This window comes from Carcharodon carcharias, chromosome 34 (assembly GCF_017639515.1).
Source record: "Carcharodon carcharias isolate sCarCar2 chromosome 34, sCarCar2.pri, whole genome shotgun sequence".
Lineage (NCBI taxonomy): Eukaryota > Metazoa > Chordata > Chondrichthyes > Lamniformes > Lamnidae > Carcharodon > Carcharodon carcharias.
The window spans coordinates 8,163,648-8,181,196 of NC_054500.1; the positions used below are offsets into that span (position 1 = coordinate 8,163,648).

The following is a 17,549-nucleotide window of genomic DNA, read 5'->3' on the forward strand; positions in this document are numbered from 1 at the left end:
TAGTATTGCCTTCTGGTTCCCACAGTCCTGCCAAGTTAGTTTAAACCCTCCAAAATTAGCAAATTGTCCCGCAAGGATATTGGTCCCATCTCTGTTTAGGCGCAACCCATCCAGCCTATAGAGATCCCATCTCCCCCAGAACTGATCCCAATGTCCCAGGAGTCTAAAGCCCTCCCTTGTGTACCATCTCTTCAGCCACACATTCATCTGCTCTGTTACTGGGAGTAATCAGGAGATTGCTAATTTTCTACCTAGTTCCATTCTTCTTTCTATGCATGTTGTGGGTACTGATGTGAGCCACTACCGCTGGCTGTTCATTCTTCTCCCCCAGGGTGCTCTGCTGCTGTTCAGCTGACCTGGCATCAGGGAGACAACATACCATCCTGGGTGCTGCCGCAGAAACATTTCTCTGTTCCCCTAGCTATCAAATCTCTTACCACTATTGCTCTTCCAATCATTTTTGTGACCCCCTGTCACAAAATAGCTGTGGTGCCTGGCTGCACTTCCCAGATGAACCATCACTCCCATTAAGTTTCAGAACCAAATACTAGTTAGAGAGTGAGATGCACTCAGGAGATTCCTGCTACCTGCCTGTTTCTTCTTGACTGCCTCGTGGTCACCCATCTCCTCTCTCATTGCATAATCGTAAGCTGCTGGATGACCCCATCTATAAATATGCTATCCACAAAGTCTCAATCTCAAAGATGCATCGTAGCTCAGAAACCCGGAGCTCGAGCTGCTGCAGTTGATGACAATTCCTGTACACGACACAGGAAATGTCCTGGAGTTTCCACATGGAACAGGACGTGCACTCCAGGGGTTGGACTTCTCTGCCTTTCCTCCATCTATTTAGATAATAAAACTTGATACTTAAAAAAAGGCACCAGCTAATCAGCTCTCTTCTGTTTTCACTTAAATATAAAGAGGTTACTATCAATATAATTGAAAATATGAATTTTCCAGCTCCTTAGACTAATTCCCTAACTTTGGAGAAAGTGAAACAAAGTTACAATTCTCACCAGCCAATCAACTCACAGCTTTCCTGTGATGTCACAGTTTGATTTTTTTTCTCTCTCTCTCTCTCTCTCTCTCTGACTTCAGTGATCCTGACCTGTTTCAAACTCCTCCCGGTCTGCTTCGCAGTGATCTTGACCTGCTGCTTACTCCAACCGGTCTCAGTAGAAGCAGAGATGGTAAAGGTTATGGATGGGGTGAAAACTGAATGGAAGGATGAACTGGAAAGGATAGCTATATTTAGAGTGGATAAGTCATCTGGTCTAGATGACTTGCATCCCAGGTTGTTAAAGTGGGGGTGGAAATAGCGGAAGGGCTTAATAGTCTAATCTTCCCTAGATATGGGGAAAGTTACATTTCTAGTAATTACAGAACAGTCAGTTTAACATCAGTGGTGGGTAAGGCTAGGAATCGTGTGCTGAGTAACTTACCTCCTGATTTCTCAAAGCCTGTCCACAATCTATGAGGCACAGGTCAGGAGTGTGATGGAATACTCTCCCTTGGCCTGGATGAGTGTAGCTCCAACAACACTCAAGAAGCTTGACACCAACCAGGACAAAGCAACCCACTTGATTTCCACCCCATCCACAAACATTCACTCCCTCCACCACTGACACACAGTGGCAGCAGTTTGCACCATCTACAAGATGCACTGCAGAAACTTACCAAGGCTACTTAGACAGCACCTTCCAAACCTTTGACCACTACCACGTAGGAGGGCGAGGGCTTGGCAGATACATGGGAACAGCATCACCTGGAAGTTCCCCTCCAAGACCCTCACCATCCTGACTTGGAAATATATTGCCATTCCTTCACTGTTGCTGGGTCAAAATCCTGGAACTCCCTCCCTAACAGCACTGTGGGTGTACCTACACTACATGGACTGCAGCGGTTCAAGAAGGCAGCTCGCCACCACCTTCTCAAGGGCAACTAGGGATGGGCAATAAATGTTGGCCTAGCCAGTGAAGCCCAAATCCCTTGAATGAATAACAAAATGAGTTAGAAACAATAATCAGTGGGAAAAAAAATCCACAGGCACTTGGAGAGGTTTGAGTTAATTAAAGAGAGCCAGCACGTATTTGTAAAACTCAGACTGTGTTTGACTAATCTAATTGAATTTTTTGATGAAATCACAGAGAAGGTTAATGAAGGAAAGCTAATGGATGGTGTCTATATGGATTTGAAGAAGTGTTTGACAAAATGCCACATTAAAGGCTGACTAACAAAATTGAGGCTTATGTAATAGAAAGTATCAGCTTGGATTTAAAAACTGGCTTACAGATAGAAAACAATGAGTCTTGGGAAATGTTTTTCAGACTGGAAAATAGTAGTGGTGTTCCCTAAGGGTCAGTGCCAGGGACACTACTTTTTTGATATATGTTTAAATTATTTGGATATTGGAATACAGAGTAAAATTTCAAAATTTCCTCATGATTCCAAACTTGGAGGTGCGGCAATGAGAATGATACCAATGAACTACAACAGAACATAAATATGTTAGCAGAATGGCAGACAAGTGGCTGACTGAATTCAATACAGAGAAGTGTGAGCTGATGCATTTCAACAGAAGGGACAGGAAAAAGTAATATAGACTTAATGGCATAGTTCTAAAGAGTGTGCTGGGCCAGAGGGACCTGGGAGTTCTCCTGCATACTTGAAGGTGGCAAGACATGTTGAAAGAGTCATTAGCAGGCATATAGAATCTTGGGTTTTATAAATAGAGGTACTTAGTATAAAGCAGGGAAGTTATGTTGAACCTTTATAAAACTCTGGTTAGGTCACAACTGGAGTATTGTGTCCAGTTCTGGTCACCACACATTAAAAAGGGACTTGAAGACATTGGTGAGGGTGCAGGAAATATTTATGACATTGGTTCCAGGGATGAAGGACTTCAGTTACATGGATAGATTAGAGAAGCTGGACTTGTTCTCATTAGAGAAGAGAAAGCTGAAAGGAGACTTGGTAGGGATGTTCAAAATCATGAGGGGTCTAGACAGGATAGATAAAGAAAAACTTGCCATTTGCAGAAAGGTTAAGAACTCGAGGACACTGATTTAATGTGAATGGCAAAAGAACCAAAGGTACCATGAGGAAACATTTTTCGATGGAGTAAGTGATTAGAGTCTGGAATACACTGCCTGAGTGTGAGATGGAGGCAGATTCAATCACGGCTTTCAAAAGAGAATTGGATAATTATTGGAAGAGAAAATATTTGTAGGGCTACAGGAAAAGGATGCGGGAGTGGAACTAGCTGAGTTGTTGCTGCAGAAAACTGGCATGGACATGAAGGGCTGAATGGCCTCCTATTATGTTGCAACCATTCTATGATCCTATGACCAACTGGCCTTATACCTAACATTCATATGCTTTAACTCATCCTCTTACAATCTGTTGTTACAAGACTCATATTTCACAGGTTACACACAATACAGCTAGTCAATCATGGCAGCTGCGTCAGTCAAACAGATCATACCATACCTTCTGGCACACTTTCCTCTCTCTTGAAGGATGAGATGGTGCAAAACTAGAGGAAGCAGGAGCTAACCTGAGAGGGAGAAACATGCCTGCCATCCTAACCTCTTGAAAGGAGGTAATGCTGGCCATTATTGCAAGGGCTATGGGTCCTGGTAACATTTCAGCAATAGTACTGAAGGCTCATGCTTCAGATCTAGCCTAGCCCTAACCAAGATGTTTCAGGATAGCTATAACACTGGCATCAACTTGGTAATGTGGAAAATTGCCCAGGTATGTCCTGTCCACAAAAATCAGGACAATTCCAGCTAGCCAATTACCATCCCATCAGTCTACTTTCAATCATCAGCAAAGTGATGGAAGGGGTCATCAACAGTGCTATCAAACAGCACTTACTCAGCAATAACTTGCTCACTGATGATCAGTTTGGGTTCTGCCAGGGCCACTCATCTCCTAACCTCATTACAACTTTGGTTCAAACATGGACAAATGAACTGAACTCAATAGGTGAGGTGAGAGTGACTGTCCTTGACAGCAAGGCAGCATTTGACAGAGTGTGGCATCATGGAGCTCTAGCAAAGCTGGAGTCAATGGGAATCAGGGAGAAAACTTTTCACTGGTTGGAGTCAACCCTAGCACAAAGGAAGATGGTTGTGGTTGTTGGAGGCCTATCATCTCAGCCCCAGGATATCGCTGTAGGAGTTCCTCAGGGTAGTGTCCTAGGCCTAAACATCTTCAGCTGCTTCATCAGTGACCTTCCCTACATCATAAGGTCAGAAGTGTGGATGTTCGCTGATGATTACAAAATGTTCAGCACCATTCACGACTCCTCAGACACTGAAGCACTTCGTGTCCATATGCAGCAAGACCTGGGCAATGTTCAGGCTTGGGCTGATAAGTGGTAAGTAACATTTGTGCCACACAAATGTCAGGCAATGACCATCTCCAATAAGAGAGAATCTAAACTTCTTCCTTTGACATTCAATGGCATTACCATCGTTGAATACCCCCTCCATCAACATTCTGGAGGTTACCATTCACCAGGAGCTGAATTGGACTACTACAAGAGCAGTTCAGAGGCTGGGAATTCTGCATCAAATAACTCACCACCTGATTCCCCAAAGCCTTTTCACCATCTACAAGGAACAAGTCAGGTGTGTGATGGAATACGCTCCGCTTGCCTGGCTGAGTGCAGTTCCAACAACATTCAAGAAACTTGACACAGGACATGGCAGCCCGCTTGGCTGGCAGCCCATCCACCACCTTAAACATTTACTCCCTCCACCACTGATGCACACTACATTACTACAGCACTACAGATGTGCTTACCTGATTGGGATCTTCAGAATTGTTTTCTATTTTCATATATAAAAATGAATCCCAGTAATAACACAATTACAACTAAGTTAACATTAATTTGCCAAATGAAGCTTTTGATTTGCGGAAATAAACAACCCTCAAAAAGTGGAAGGTGACAGCCAGTGGGAATTGGTAGCTGGCAAAATATTTAAAAGTCGTTTTTGGAGGGGAGAAGAGGAAGGGGAAGTTGGAAGAGATAGAACAGCTTATGTTTAAAGAAAAATCAAGGGTTAAAAATAATTTTTAAAATGGGAAAAGAGAATGGGAAGAAGAATTTAAAAAGATCAAATTAAAATTGTGTTTAAATCTTTAGTTCTGTATAGTAATTATTGTAAAAAAAAGCTATGTTTGATATCTGACAGCAGCCTTGTTACTGTAATGTTCATGGTTATTTTAGCATCTCCGTTTGGAATTTCCATCAGCAGCCGAAAAGTTAATTTTACTGCAATAGGTTAAACACTTGAAAAAAAAAAATTAAACATTTGACAGGGCTACAGGTTTTATAGTATTGTATTCATCGGAATAAAAGACTGCAACAGTCTTTAAAAAAAAAAGTAAATCATTCATGTTCTTTTAATATTTGCAAGAAAAATGTACAATCAATGGCCTCCAGGTTACTGAAGTGTTATGGCATTTCACTCTACCAGCATTGAAGCTCTGGCCTGCGGAACCTACTCCAATGGACAGGCCATTACGTCTGGATACCCGAAGACCGCCTCCCTCGGCAGGTTCTCTTCTCATAGCTCTCTGTTGGCCAACGGGGAGGTGGTGGCGTAGTGGTGATGTCAATGGACTGGTAATCCAGACACCCGGGGTAATGCGCTGGGGACCTGGGTTCAAATCCCACCACGGCAGATGGTGGAATTTGAATTCAATAATAAAATGAAATCTGGAATTAAAAGTCGAACGATGACCACGAAACTGTTGCCGATGGTCATAAAAAAATCTGCCTGCATGTGACTCCAGGCCGACAGCAATGTGGTTGACTCTTAAATACCCTCTGTGCAATGAATGTTGGCCATGCCAGCGACACTCTCATCCCATGAACGAGTAAAAAAAAAAAAAATTGCTCAAAGACCGGCCAAATGAAAAGGTATAAGAATAAGTCCCCTTACAGCATGGGAGCATTAACACCACTGACTATCGATCATTTGGCATGGCATCAAGGCACAAGCCACTTTACGGGTTAGTGACTCGACAGTGAGGTGGAATGGTGGTGGCAGAGGAAGGAGAAGGAAGCCAAACCAGTTTCCATTTCCCTGCGCAACAATGTGCTCTCACTGTGGATCCAGAATTGAGCTTTTCAGTCATCTGGAGTCTCACCAAGCCTGATGGGCATCATCCTTGATTCCTAGGGACTGCCTCCGCCGACAATGATGACATTTCACAATTAAGTCAATGAAAAATCATACTAGGGCATAATTAATTATAGCAACACTTTAGATATAACAAAGGTAAATGGATGAATTTTACTGAAGAAATGTAGGAAACGAACACCCTCACTCAGCCACCCCTATTTACTTTCATTTCGCATCTGCACTTCAAGATGCCCTGCAGCAACTCACCAAGGCTCCTTAGGCAGCACCTTCCAAACCCACGACCACCATCATTTGGAAGGATAAGAGCAGCAGACACATGGGAAAACCACGACCAGGAAGTTCCCCAAGTAACTCACCATACTGACTTGGAAATATATCACCGTTTCTTCACTGTCACTGGGTCAAAATCCTGGAACTTCCTCCCGAGCAGCACTGTGGGTGTACCTACACCACATGGACTGCAGTGGTGCAAGAAAGCAGCTTACCACTAGCTTCTCGAGGGCAATTAGGGATGGGCAATAAATGCTGGCTTAGCCAGCGATGCCCACGTCCCGTAATGAATTAAAAAAATTCATTCTCTGCATTGCACTTCAACATTATGGATAAATATAACATTGCATAAAACTGCAATCTCAAAGAGTATCTACAAAATGGTGTGTCCATTGTGGAAGCAAAGGTCTTACAGGTTAAGGTTGATGCCTTACCTTGGACATCTTGCTTTTGCTATCTGCAGTGAGAAATGACATGTTGTTGATTTCATTTTGCACCACAAAGTTCTGCTCTTCACGTTTGAAATTCTGAGAGAGAAAAATAAACTATTGAGGAACAGAGGCAACTTATGCTGTAGACTCACATTGTCTAGGGACCAGTTTTAGCTGTCCATGCTCATTTAATTTATGGAAGCATCATACAAGATTTCTGCAATCACAGTATGCCCAAGTACTAACTTGTAAGAAAACTGAAGTGTACAGCTATTAAACTGCACTTCTATTTGGCTGATAAACCTACACCAAATCGTACCTAATTAGGTGTTCCTGTGTTACCAGCACACTGTGATGGCTTCAGTTTAAAAGCTGTACTCAACATACTCAAAGTAATCTGTGTTGTGACTGCACACTCTAATTACAATCATCAGTCCATTATTCTTCGATCAATAAGTCAATCAGGTGCAAGGTTCAAGGGGATAGACTCAGTACTTCACTTGGCTATGAAGTATAGTCAACTATTGTGTCTGTGTAGAAAAACCAAAAAGAATCCTTATGGAGTTGAGGATGAACAGAAGACAGAAACATACTAATTTACTTTTTGTTGAAGGTGTTGGAACTAACCATATACCAACATTAAACACAAATCATGTGAGCTTCAGGTCTTTGACATTAGTAAAACTGTTGTTCCAAATAAGTTCCAAGGACAGTGAATTATAACCCAGAAACTTTGACATGGGAAAACATGAAAGTAAACAAACAGGTGCAGCAAGCAATTAGGAAGGCAAATAGTATTTGCAAGTATTTCCTTCATTGCAAGAGGATTTGAGTTCAGAGTAGGGATGTCTTACTGCAGTTATATAGAGCCTTGGTTGAGACCATGCCTGGAGTATTGCTTGCAGTTTTGGTCTCCCTACCTAAGAAAGGATACACTTGAAATAGAGCGAGTGCAGTGAAGGTTCACTAGGCTGATACCAGGATGGCAGGACTCTCGTATGAGGAGAGATTGGTTCAACGGGGCCTGTATTCACTAGAGTTTAGAAGAATGAGAGGGGATCTGATTGAAACATATAAAATTCTAACAGGGTTAGACAGACTAGATGCAGGGGGGATGTTTTCCCTGGCTGGGGTGTCTAGAACCAGGGGCCACAGTCTCAGGATATGGGGCAGGCCATTTAGGACTGAGGTGAGGAAAAATTTCTTCACTGAGGTTGGTCAACCTGTGGAATTCTCTGCCATAAAAGCAGGCCAGGTCACTGAGTATATTCAAGAAAGAAATTGATAATTGTTTGGATATTAGGGGCATCAAGGAGTATGGAGAGAAAGAGGGAATATGGCATTGAAATAGAGGATCAGCCATGATCATACTGAATGGCGGAGCAGGCTTGAAGGGCCAAATGGCCTACTCATGCTCCGAGTTTCTATGTTTCTGTAATACTGGATGCTGTTCATTTAAATAGAGGTGACAGCAGGGACTCATTCAACATTATTTAATGCCTCAAGCAAACACTCGGGAAAATTATGTTCCGAAATGTTTACATATCATCAAATTTGGTGTAGTGTGTGTGAAATATCAGTTTGAAGAATAGATGCTGAAGATTACAAAAAGAGTATGAAAGTGGGCTTTAAGTGCTTTTTATTAAATCTTTAGAGTAAGTTTTTAAACTTACTTTCTCAATATTGTATGATTTTTCTTCACTGGAAAATATATACAATAGATACTACTCAGACACCATAATTAATGTGAAAAATAGGAGAGAGAGAGATAATTGTCAACAAAGAAATCTGGCACTGGATAGAGCCTCAATCTTGATTCAGTATGATGAAGATTGTATAACCTACATGTGACTTTGACCACAATATGAAGATGTCTCCCACCATTCTGAAGAGTTCTTCAGCATCAGGGTTTGGTTCTGTTAACCACTTTGCCCTGTGAATACAAATAAAACCAAAAATAACAATGCAGAGAGACGGCGATATTTTTCTGGAAAGGAAAAATGTACTCCTTAAAATGTACTACCTTAAAAATGTACTCCTTAAAATGTACTACCTTAAGAATGTACTCCTTAAAATGTACTACCTTAAGAATGTACTCCTTAAAATGTACTACCTTAAAAATGTACTCCTTAAAATGTACTACCTTCAAAATGTACTCCTTAAAATGTACTACCTTCAAAATGTACTCCTTAAAATGTACTACCTTCAAAATGTACTCCTTAAAATGTACTACCTTCAAAATGTACTCCTTAAAATGTACTACCTTAAAAATGTACTCCTGAAAATGTACTACCTTAAAAATGTACTCCTGAAAATGTACTACCAGACAATGGCAGTTGACAAGGTGTGAGGAAAACTTCTGTTCAAAATGAGTTGGAAAGCAGTATTAACTAAAATTACTGTACTGCTTCAAAACTAATCTACAAAAATGCTATCAATTATGCAATAACCTGTAAAATTAACTGACTTATTTCCTGGTAACCAACTGCAAATTATTACTTGATAAATGTGGATTAATTGTTTTACACTTGATGCCGATGAAAATTATTTGCAGCATTTTTCATTACAGAAATAATTTGTTGCTACAGCTTTAATTCAGACTACACTGACATTGAGCGAATCTAAATTTGCTCAATAAAGTTTCTAAATGTGCTGTGCTCAATAAAATTTGGTTCCTTTTTGTACAATAGTATTGCTGCTCTTGGTCTAGTCACAGTAGAAAGCAGAATTCAAAGTCTTTCCTAATACATAAGTGACGGTCCGAATGGATGCATTGCTGTGTGCTTAGCACAGTCTTATAAGGCAATTCTGGGGGAGGTGATAGTAGTCATGCTCTTCAGCTATCATGTTTTTGGGGCAGGGTTGGCGGAGAAGTTGGTCTTTTACTGTCCATCATTTCTGTATGCTGTATGAAGAACGGGAGTCCCAGAGGTCCTCTTGAATTCAAAGGCAGAGTATCTTTTAAGTGTTCTGACAATGTTTCCCAGCTGACAGCCAGCCGGATTGAGAGGCTGACTACCAGGCATGAAAGCTTGCTGCATTAGACTGAAATTGAAGACCAGAAAGGATGGAGAGGGTGGACTGGAAGTGAACACATTGTGTGTGTGTGTGTGTGTGTGTGTGTGGGGGGGGGGGGGGTGGGTGGGGGGCGGCGGGAAGATATTGGTGGACGGGTTGCTCAGAAAATTTGTGGGGGATGATGGGGGAATGGGATGATAAATGACATGGGATAACTATGATTACATCAGCGAGGGGGGAGAGTAAGCTGGAGAAGACATTGAATAAAAGGGAGGAGGATAAGACTTTTTTGGGAAGAAATTATGGATACTGTGAGTGGTGCCCGATTGCAGGGAGGGAAGCAGGAAAGCTTGATGGGCTAGTGGGGAGCACTTGTGCTCCTCCTGAGTCACAAGCGGTATTGTAAAGTCATTTCCCTGATGGATCAGAATGGCTTTCATACAGTTGCTGGGTTTCTCAAGGCCCAGGAAATTCAGCCTGCAGACATTAAAACCCAAAGCAAAATTTAAGGTAAACAGCTACATTAAAATATTTTACTGTCGGATTTGCCTCAGGAAAGCATGTTAGTCTGATAAAACTGGAAGTGGGTGCACTGGAGGCAGGTTTGAAATTTTACCCCTTCCCGCCCTTTCTCTGGGGTTAAATTAGCTCAAAATGTTTGATATTAAACAGAGGCATACTTACCTATTATTGTCCACATAGCGAATCAGCAGTGGATACAATGCATATAAATCGCGACAGAGGACAGAAAATTCATCTCGAATTAGTAATTCACTCTCCACGGAGTCACCCTTGCCCTCCATGCGCAGTTGATCCTCTTCGGCCACCACCTTTCCTGACCTCTTCTTTAACTTTTCCATAGTAGGGATAAAATGGGATTTCAGCAGCTCAGGTTTGGCCTTGCTGATAATTGGTTGTGCAAAAACTGGATGGAGTAAAACAAAACAAGTGCTGAGAGATCAATTGTGGTATATGTTCAAGTCATTTGCTTTGCTATTGTACCTTTTGCATAGAACAGAATTGATTTATCCCATTTAATGCAGGGATTCCCAAACAGTGGGTCGTGCCCCCCAGTGGGGTTGTGGGATGAGATTTTGAGGTCGCGAGCTGAGAGACAGCACTGGTAACCATGGAACTTGGACTGAGTTTTGAAAGCTGCGAGGCCGCTTTAAATGTTTGTTTTGTTTCTGCTGGTGGGCGGGGCTGAATTATTTGCTCTCTGAGGGCAGATTACTGCTACCACCACAGAGTCTGATGACGATCATGAAACCATTGCTGATTGTTGTAAAAACTCATCTGGTTCACTGATGTCCTTTAGGGAAGGAAATCTGCTGTCCTTATCTGGTCTGGCCTACATGTGACTCCAGACCCACAGCAATGTGGTTGACTCTTAAATGCCCTCTGAACTAGGGCAACTAGGGATGGGTAATAAATGCTGGCCTGCCAACGACACCCACATCCCATGAACTAATTAAAAAAAGACTATAAGAAGTTGATTTTCACTCTTTTCAGGGCAAATCCAGCAGGTTTAATCCCCAACTTTATGTGATAGACAGAGCTAAGTGATTCCACAACCAACATATCATGAAGATATGTCACAATGGGGTCGTAAAGCCCTGACCCTTGTCCATTTGTCCACCTAAATGAGAAGGGGGTAGGATGAGATAAATATAACTAAAAACAAATAATAGGTTTTTGATATGACTCAATTTATGGAGAAAGATTAGCACTTAACTGAATAATAAGCATGTTTCTACAAAACATGGCAAATAGTCATTCGGAGTAGTAGTACAGAACTTGAGCACTGCTGAACAAAGAGACATGATATCTAAGCTTTTCGTCTTGCACAGGATAGCTCGCAAGCAACTACCAACGGTAATGGGAGAAACAACAATTTATACTGCATGAGAGGAGAGTGCTAATAGGTTGGCAAGTGGACTCTGATTGCCTTGTCCAGAGCTGACCTGCCTGTTTTAAATTTGGACAAAGCTGGGCAGCTAACTGCTCCAGGCTATATTCTCCATGACAACACGTCCACCAATCAGAGCCCACTTTCCAACTAATCAGCACTCTCTTCTCATGCAGTATAAATTGTTGTTCCCCCGTTACAGTTTGGTAATCTTTTGCAAGACGAAAAGATTAACGAGCCTGTCTCTTTATTCAGCAAAACATAGCAGGTTGAATAAATGATTCTTTCTAATGCTTTCCCATTTATCATGATTGACATGTACCTGCAAGTCTTTTCATCCAGGATGCCTCATCAATACCCAAGTTGTTAACTATGATTTTCAGAATATTTCCCAGCAGGGCATTAAGGTGTTCAGAAGTGACATTAGTGCAGCATGGCACGTCTTCATCAGCAATAATCTCATATCCACGTTCCCACCATCGTGGCAAGTAGTTACACAACATAGGAAGTGTAATTTCAATAACATGAGGCATCTCAGTGTAACGGGCACCAGACTCTGCGAGATCATTAATTTCCTTCATGAGGTGGTCCAAATCAGGAATATCTGAACACATCTCGTGAACACTGCTCGGCAAACCCAAAACTGTTGCAAGAAAAGAAATTCAAATTAAATTACATCTGATCAGTTTTCTGAACATTACAGTACATACTTGTTCTTTTACAGTGTTTAAATACAACAACTGCGCCACATTAAGAGATATATTATCGCTCCTTCAATAATTCAGAGTATTTCTGGGGCGGCTAAGCCATTTGAAGGGCCCAGGTTCATCTGTGCTGAGTTAATTGATCTCAGTAGGTGATGCTGGGGGTGCTAGAATTAGTACATCCTGAGTTAAGGTAAGGGAAAAATCCATCAAGGTTTGCACTGTTGGTTGCTATCCAGTGACGCCTGTTAAAGGTGCAATATGTGGATAGCAAATGAACTGAGAACTGAACTTGGCTTTAATGCCCTCTGAAGTCAATTATCTGCCGACATTTCCTGTCACATATGGATAATATCCACTTGGGCGAGGTATCTATGGTCATCTATGGACCTGTCACAGTAAGCAGTCAGAAAAGGAAAGGAGAGGAAAATTAATGCAGGAAACTAGTGAGGGAAAAGGAAGTGTGTCAAAGTAAAGATCTGGTGTTTACTCTGTAAGAAAGTGATGCTTTAATTAATCGATTATTTAAACTAATTTTTTTAATGAGTTCTGGAAAACTTGCATGCTTTCTTGATTGACAGTACAGATTGCATTAAGTGTTACCTGATACATTCAGTGGAGGTAGTCTTACCCCGGGTTGCATAAGATCGGTAGCTTGGGGGGTGGGGGGAGGAGGGTGGGGAGAGGAGGGGGCACGGACGGGACCACACCATACATTGGGGAGTGGCTGGGAGTTTTTGCTGCGTGTAGCATCTTGGAATAATGAAATGGGCAATAAGAAGCCAATCTGCAAGTCGTTCTGAGGTCTCTTTGGATCTTTCTATCTAACCATTTTAGCAATTACATAATATCTATAACAGTGAAATAGTCCATTGAGCTCAACTGATCTGTGTCACCTTATTTCATCAAACCCTATTATCCTATCCTTCTATTCCTTTCTCTCTCATGTACTATCTAGCTTCTCCTTAAATGCATCTATGCTGTTCACCTCAACTATTCCTTGTGTATGCAAGTTCTACATTCCAATCACTCTCTGCATAAAGTAATTTCTCTTGAACTCCTTACTGGATTTATTAGTGATTATCTTATATTTATGATGCCTAATTTTGTACTCCCTGACAAGTGGAAACGTCTTTTCTACGTCTACCTTAACAAACCCCTTCATAATTTTAAAGACCTCTATTAGGTCAGCCTGCAATCTTCTCTTTCCATGGAAAAACAGGCTCAGCCTGTTCAGTCTTTTCTGATAGTCATACCCTCTCAGTTCTGGTATCATTCTTGTATATGTATTTTGCACCTTTTCCAGTATCTCCCTATCTTTTTTGTAAAATGGAGACCAAAAATGGGCACAGCCTTCTAAGTGTGGTCTAACAAAAGTCTTATACAAGTTTAACATAACTTCTTAACTTTACAATTCCCTTTCTAGAAATAAACCTATGTTTTATTTGCAATTTTTATGGTTTTGTTAACCTGTGTTGATACTTTTAATTTGTGAATCAGAATCCTTAAATCACTTCGCCTGGATCACTAGCCCATTTCAACTCCTATTTTCCAATGACTATGTGGCCTCTTTGTTTCTCCTACCAAAATGCATTACAACTCACACAGATCTGTATTGCTTTTTCCATTTACTTGCCTATTCTGTGAGTTTAACATCATCTTTTACTCTGTTGCCTTCTAACCCTGGAATAGTTATGACACCCAATTTGGTGTCATCTGCAAATTTTGAAATTGAACTTCCCAAGTCCAAATTGCTCATTTATAAATACAAAAGTTTGCAGCTATAATTACTGGTAGGGACTGCAATTATACTTAAGAGACAAGATTCTGAAATTGAGGGCAATTTAAAACAGTTCAGAAGAAGGAGAGATTACTTGAAACTGAGAACAAGTTTGCTTTGGTGTAAAAAATTATTTTTTTTTTCTATTCAACTATATAGCTGATGTAAAATGCAATGAAAGGTTACAATTATATTATTACACTATGGATTGTAATCATCACTAAAAATTTATAGCAAAGCTATGTCGAGAAGAAAAACAGAAAAATTCCCCCCTCTGATGTTTTGGTTCTATTTGAACGCAATAACAAAAATATTACATTGAATTTTCTGAGATTTCAGGATATGAAATAACAGCACACGATTTATATCACTCCCGACATTGAAAAGTAACTACACTGATTTTCACTTTAAAGCAATCTGATAGCTGCAAACAATCACTTTTTTCTTTGCCTTTAGCATTTCTGCATGCACCAGTTTTTACGAACACTTGGCGAATCTGCTAAGTGAATGATTTTGTACGTTTGAGATTCAGGTGAAAGAAATGCTCTACATCACTTTTGTGCACTTACAGATGTAGTTGGAAAAATGAACACTTCTCCCCAAATCGGGCACACAGTGGCAATATCAAGCACCGTGGCATCAGCCACAGCATGGTTAAATGCAAAATAAGATTGCTAATTAGCAACAGCTTTGTGCTGTGGGTCCTTGTCCATTTCGAACACTGCTGAGACTGCCCAAGTTCATTTCATGTGGAACTCTTTGAGGCAAAGATATAGAGACTTTTTAATCCATCAGTTCAAGCTAAGCTTGAAACAAGATCCCAGACATATTTATTCCTATATTTAATCTTTCATTAATTCTTCCCATCAACCAAATCCACAAAATACAATGAACTATAATATTGGTAAATGCAGCACCTTTTAGTTCTTCTTGTACTTACTAGCTCTCTCCCGTGGTGTTTTAGTGTTGTAAACTGAGCATATATTATGTTCATTTAGATGATGCTCAAGGAAGGCCACTGGCATAGCAGCTGCAAGTCGGGCAAGACATTCACCCAGAGAGGGACGCTGCCTGTGGAGAAGGACCAGAATTTTTTTTAAAAAGTAAAAAAAAAAAAATTCTGAAAATATTTACTAACAGAACATAGCATTTCTAAATGATGTCACTATACTACAGCCACATTAAAAATAATGGGAGTGAAGATCAGATTGTTAAATAATAAAGCTGTGATGATAGTGTGAGCACCAATGCTTCTGGATATGCAAAGAAAAATGGGACAGAATTTTACCCTTGGCGTGCGGGCTCGGTAGCGGCGATCGGGAAGCCGACCGCTGCCCGTGATCGGCAGCGCACTGCAATTTTACACAGGTGGGGGCTTAAGGTCCACCAGGTCCAACGGCAAACCAGCGGTCAATTCAAATGCGGCCTCAGCAAGTCCTGGAAGTCGCTTGCATGGATGCCGCGGCGGGTGGACATGGCAGGCGGGAGGGCAGGTCAGCAGGGCAGTTGGCCCCGCGTTTTTCGGAGGAGTGCCTCGATGCCCTCCTGGAGGAGGTGGCAGCGAGGAGAGAAACACTTGTCCCCAGGGATGGGAGGAAGAGGCCCCCCCCGCACCTCACCAAAAAGACCTGGGAGGAGGTGGCATCCAGGGTCAGCAGCCATGACGTGGTGAGGTGCACAGGGGTCCAATGCCGGAGCACTGTAACGATGTTCTGCACTCGAGAAGGGTGAGTACTGTGTTGGCATAGGTCACTTTGCAGAACAGGTAAGAGCTGCCCATCCCCCCGTGCATCTCAGAGGTGTTACAGTGTGAGTGGCAAATGTCAATGAGGCAGGAGCTGCCCAAGGGGGTGAGCCTTGGCTGCTTGGACTGAGTGCTTTGCAGCTCCAGGATCACGAATGTGCTGAGCCCTTCGAGGTGTTCCTCAGGTGGGATTTGCCAGGCTGCAATGGCGCTGCAGGTCGAGGGCACACTAATCAATGCTGCTCTATCCTTCCAGGAGAAAACATCCCATAACAATGCAGAGAGGTCACGGGCTGGCAGGGAACCCCCACACCTCCTTATCCTCAGTAGATATGAGCAGGAGGCCTGGAGCTGGAGAGGCACGGTGCACCTCGGTCAAGCGGCCTTGGTGAGGTTGGGGTACCAGAGGGAGGTAGGAGTGCAGCGCACTGAGGTGAGGATGTGGCTTTTTGCAACTGTTGCTGTGTAGTCTGTATATTGATGTCAACCTTGAACTTGCAATGCCCATTGATAATGGAAAGACAAGGGCACCATGATGCAGATCTGTGTCTCATCAGGATGCCAGGCATGCACACTGACAGTCTAATGACATGTCCTTCTTCTCCCTTTCAGGCTCACCAGCAGCCCTCGTTTTGGGGAGCCTGAAGGCCCACCCCGACCCCTGAGGACCAACATGCTGAGCACGCACCTGCGTCACATCCTCTCTGTCAAGCAGGAATCAGCGGTGGGCATAAGATTGGTGTCTAGTATGTCGGTGCACATAGGTGCGGGCACTTCACATTCGCTTGACACACAGGCGGAGGCTGAGTATGCCCAGGGTGCCGACAGTCGGAGGACTGCTGGAAACAGGAGCATGCTCAGTCGATGGCTGATGATGGGCCTCTGGAGTTGTCCCTGAGGCAGCAGATGCTGGACGTCCAGCAGGGTTTGCGGGAGAATCTGGTGGAGATACATGAGGGTATGCGTGCCATGGTGTCCGTTTTGGAGGAGGCCATGCAGAGCATAAGCAATGCGTTGACCCTCATGGCCAAGCGCAATGCCTCATCCATGGAGAGAGTGGCGACTCTCATGGAGAGGCTCCTCCAGGGACTCAATCAGGGGTTCCTGGGGCTGAGCAGTGAGCAGGCTGTCTCCAACGCCGGTGCCAGCAAAGGGGGAGCACTCGTAAGCGAAAACTTAAAGCACCTTAAGCACAACATGGCCTGATCACATGGGTGATAATTGTTTCCCCCACTTTTCTGTTTTTTTTTAAATGGTGTGAGGTAAAACACCAGTGAATGTTAATTTTTCCTTTGTTTGTCACTCAGAAGTAAATGAGATGATTTTTTGCAACTGGCCTCTGGATGCTCATTTGGTCTGTAGGTGTGGGGTAAGCCATGATGTTATGATGGGCACGTGACTCCTTACACTTCATTGCACTGGCACATAGTGTATGTTATTGACCAAGGAACTGATCCCTTCAGGGACTGAATATGGAGCCTGCAGCCCTGGCTTGTGGTGATGGTTTTTGTTTGGTGGGCTAGCTGAAG

The 17,549-nt window shown here is 42.5% G+C and overlaps 1 protein-coding gene across 1 annotated transcript in view; it reads right to left on the reverse strand.

Moving 5' to 3' along the window:
• LOC121272536 (ryanodine receptor 1-like) overlaps nt 1-17,549 on the reverse strand; it is a 467,552-nt gene that overhangs the window by 140,861 nt on the left and 309,142 nt on the right. The window contains exons 65-69 of the mRNA XM_041179156.1: nt 15,217-15,347; nt 12,115-12,435; nt 10,568-10,808; nt 8,711-8,798; nt 6,869-6,961 (exon numbers count right to left, since the gene is read on the reverse strand). Coding sequence (XP_041035090.1) covers nt 6,869-6,961; nt 8,711-8,798; nt 10,568-10,808; nt 12,115-12,435; nt 15,217-15,347 — 874 coding nt within the window. The remainder of the gene's footprint in view (nt 1-6,868; nt 6,962-8,710; nt 8,799-10,567; nt 10,809-12,114; nt 12,436-15,216; nt 15,348-17,549) is intronic.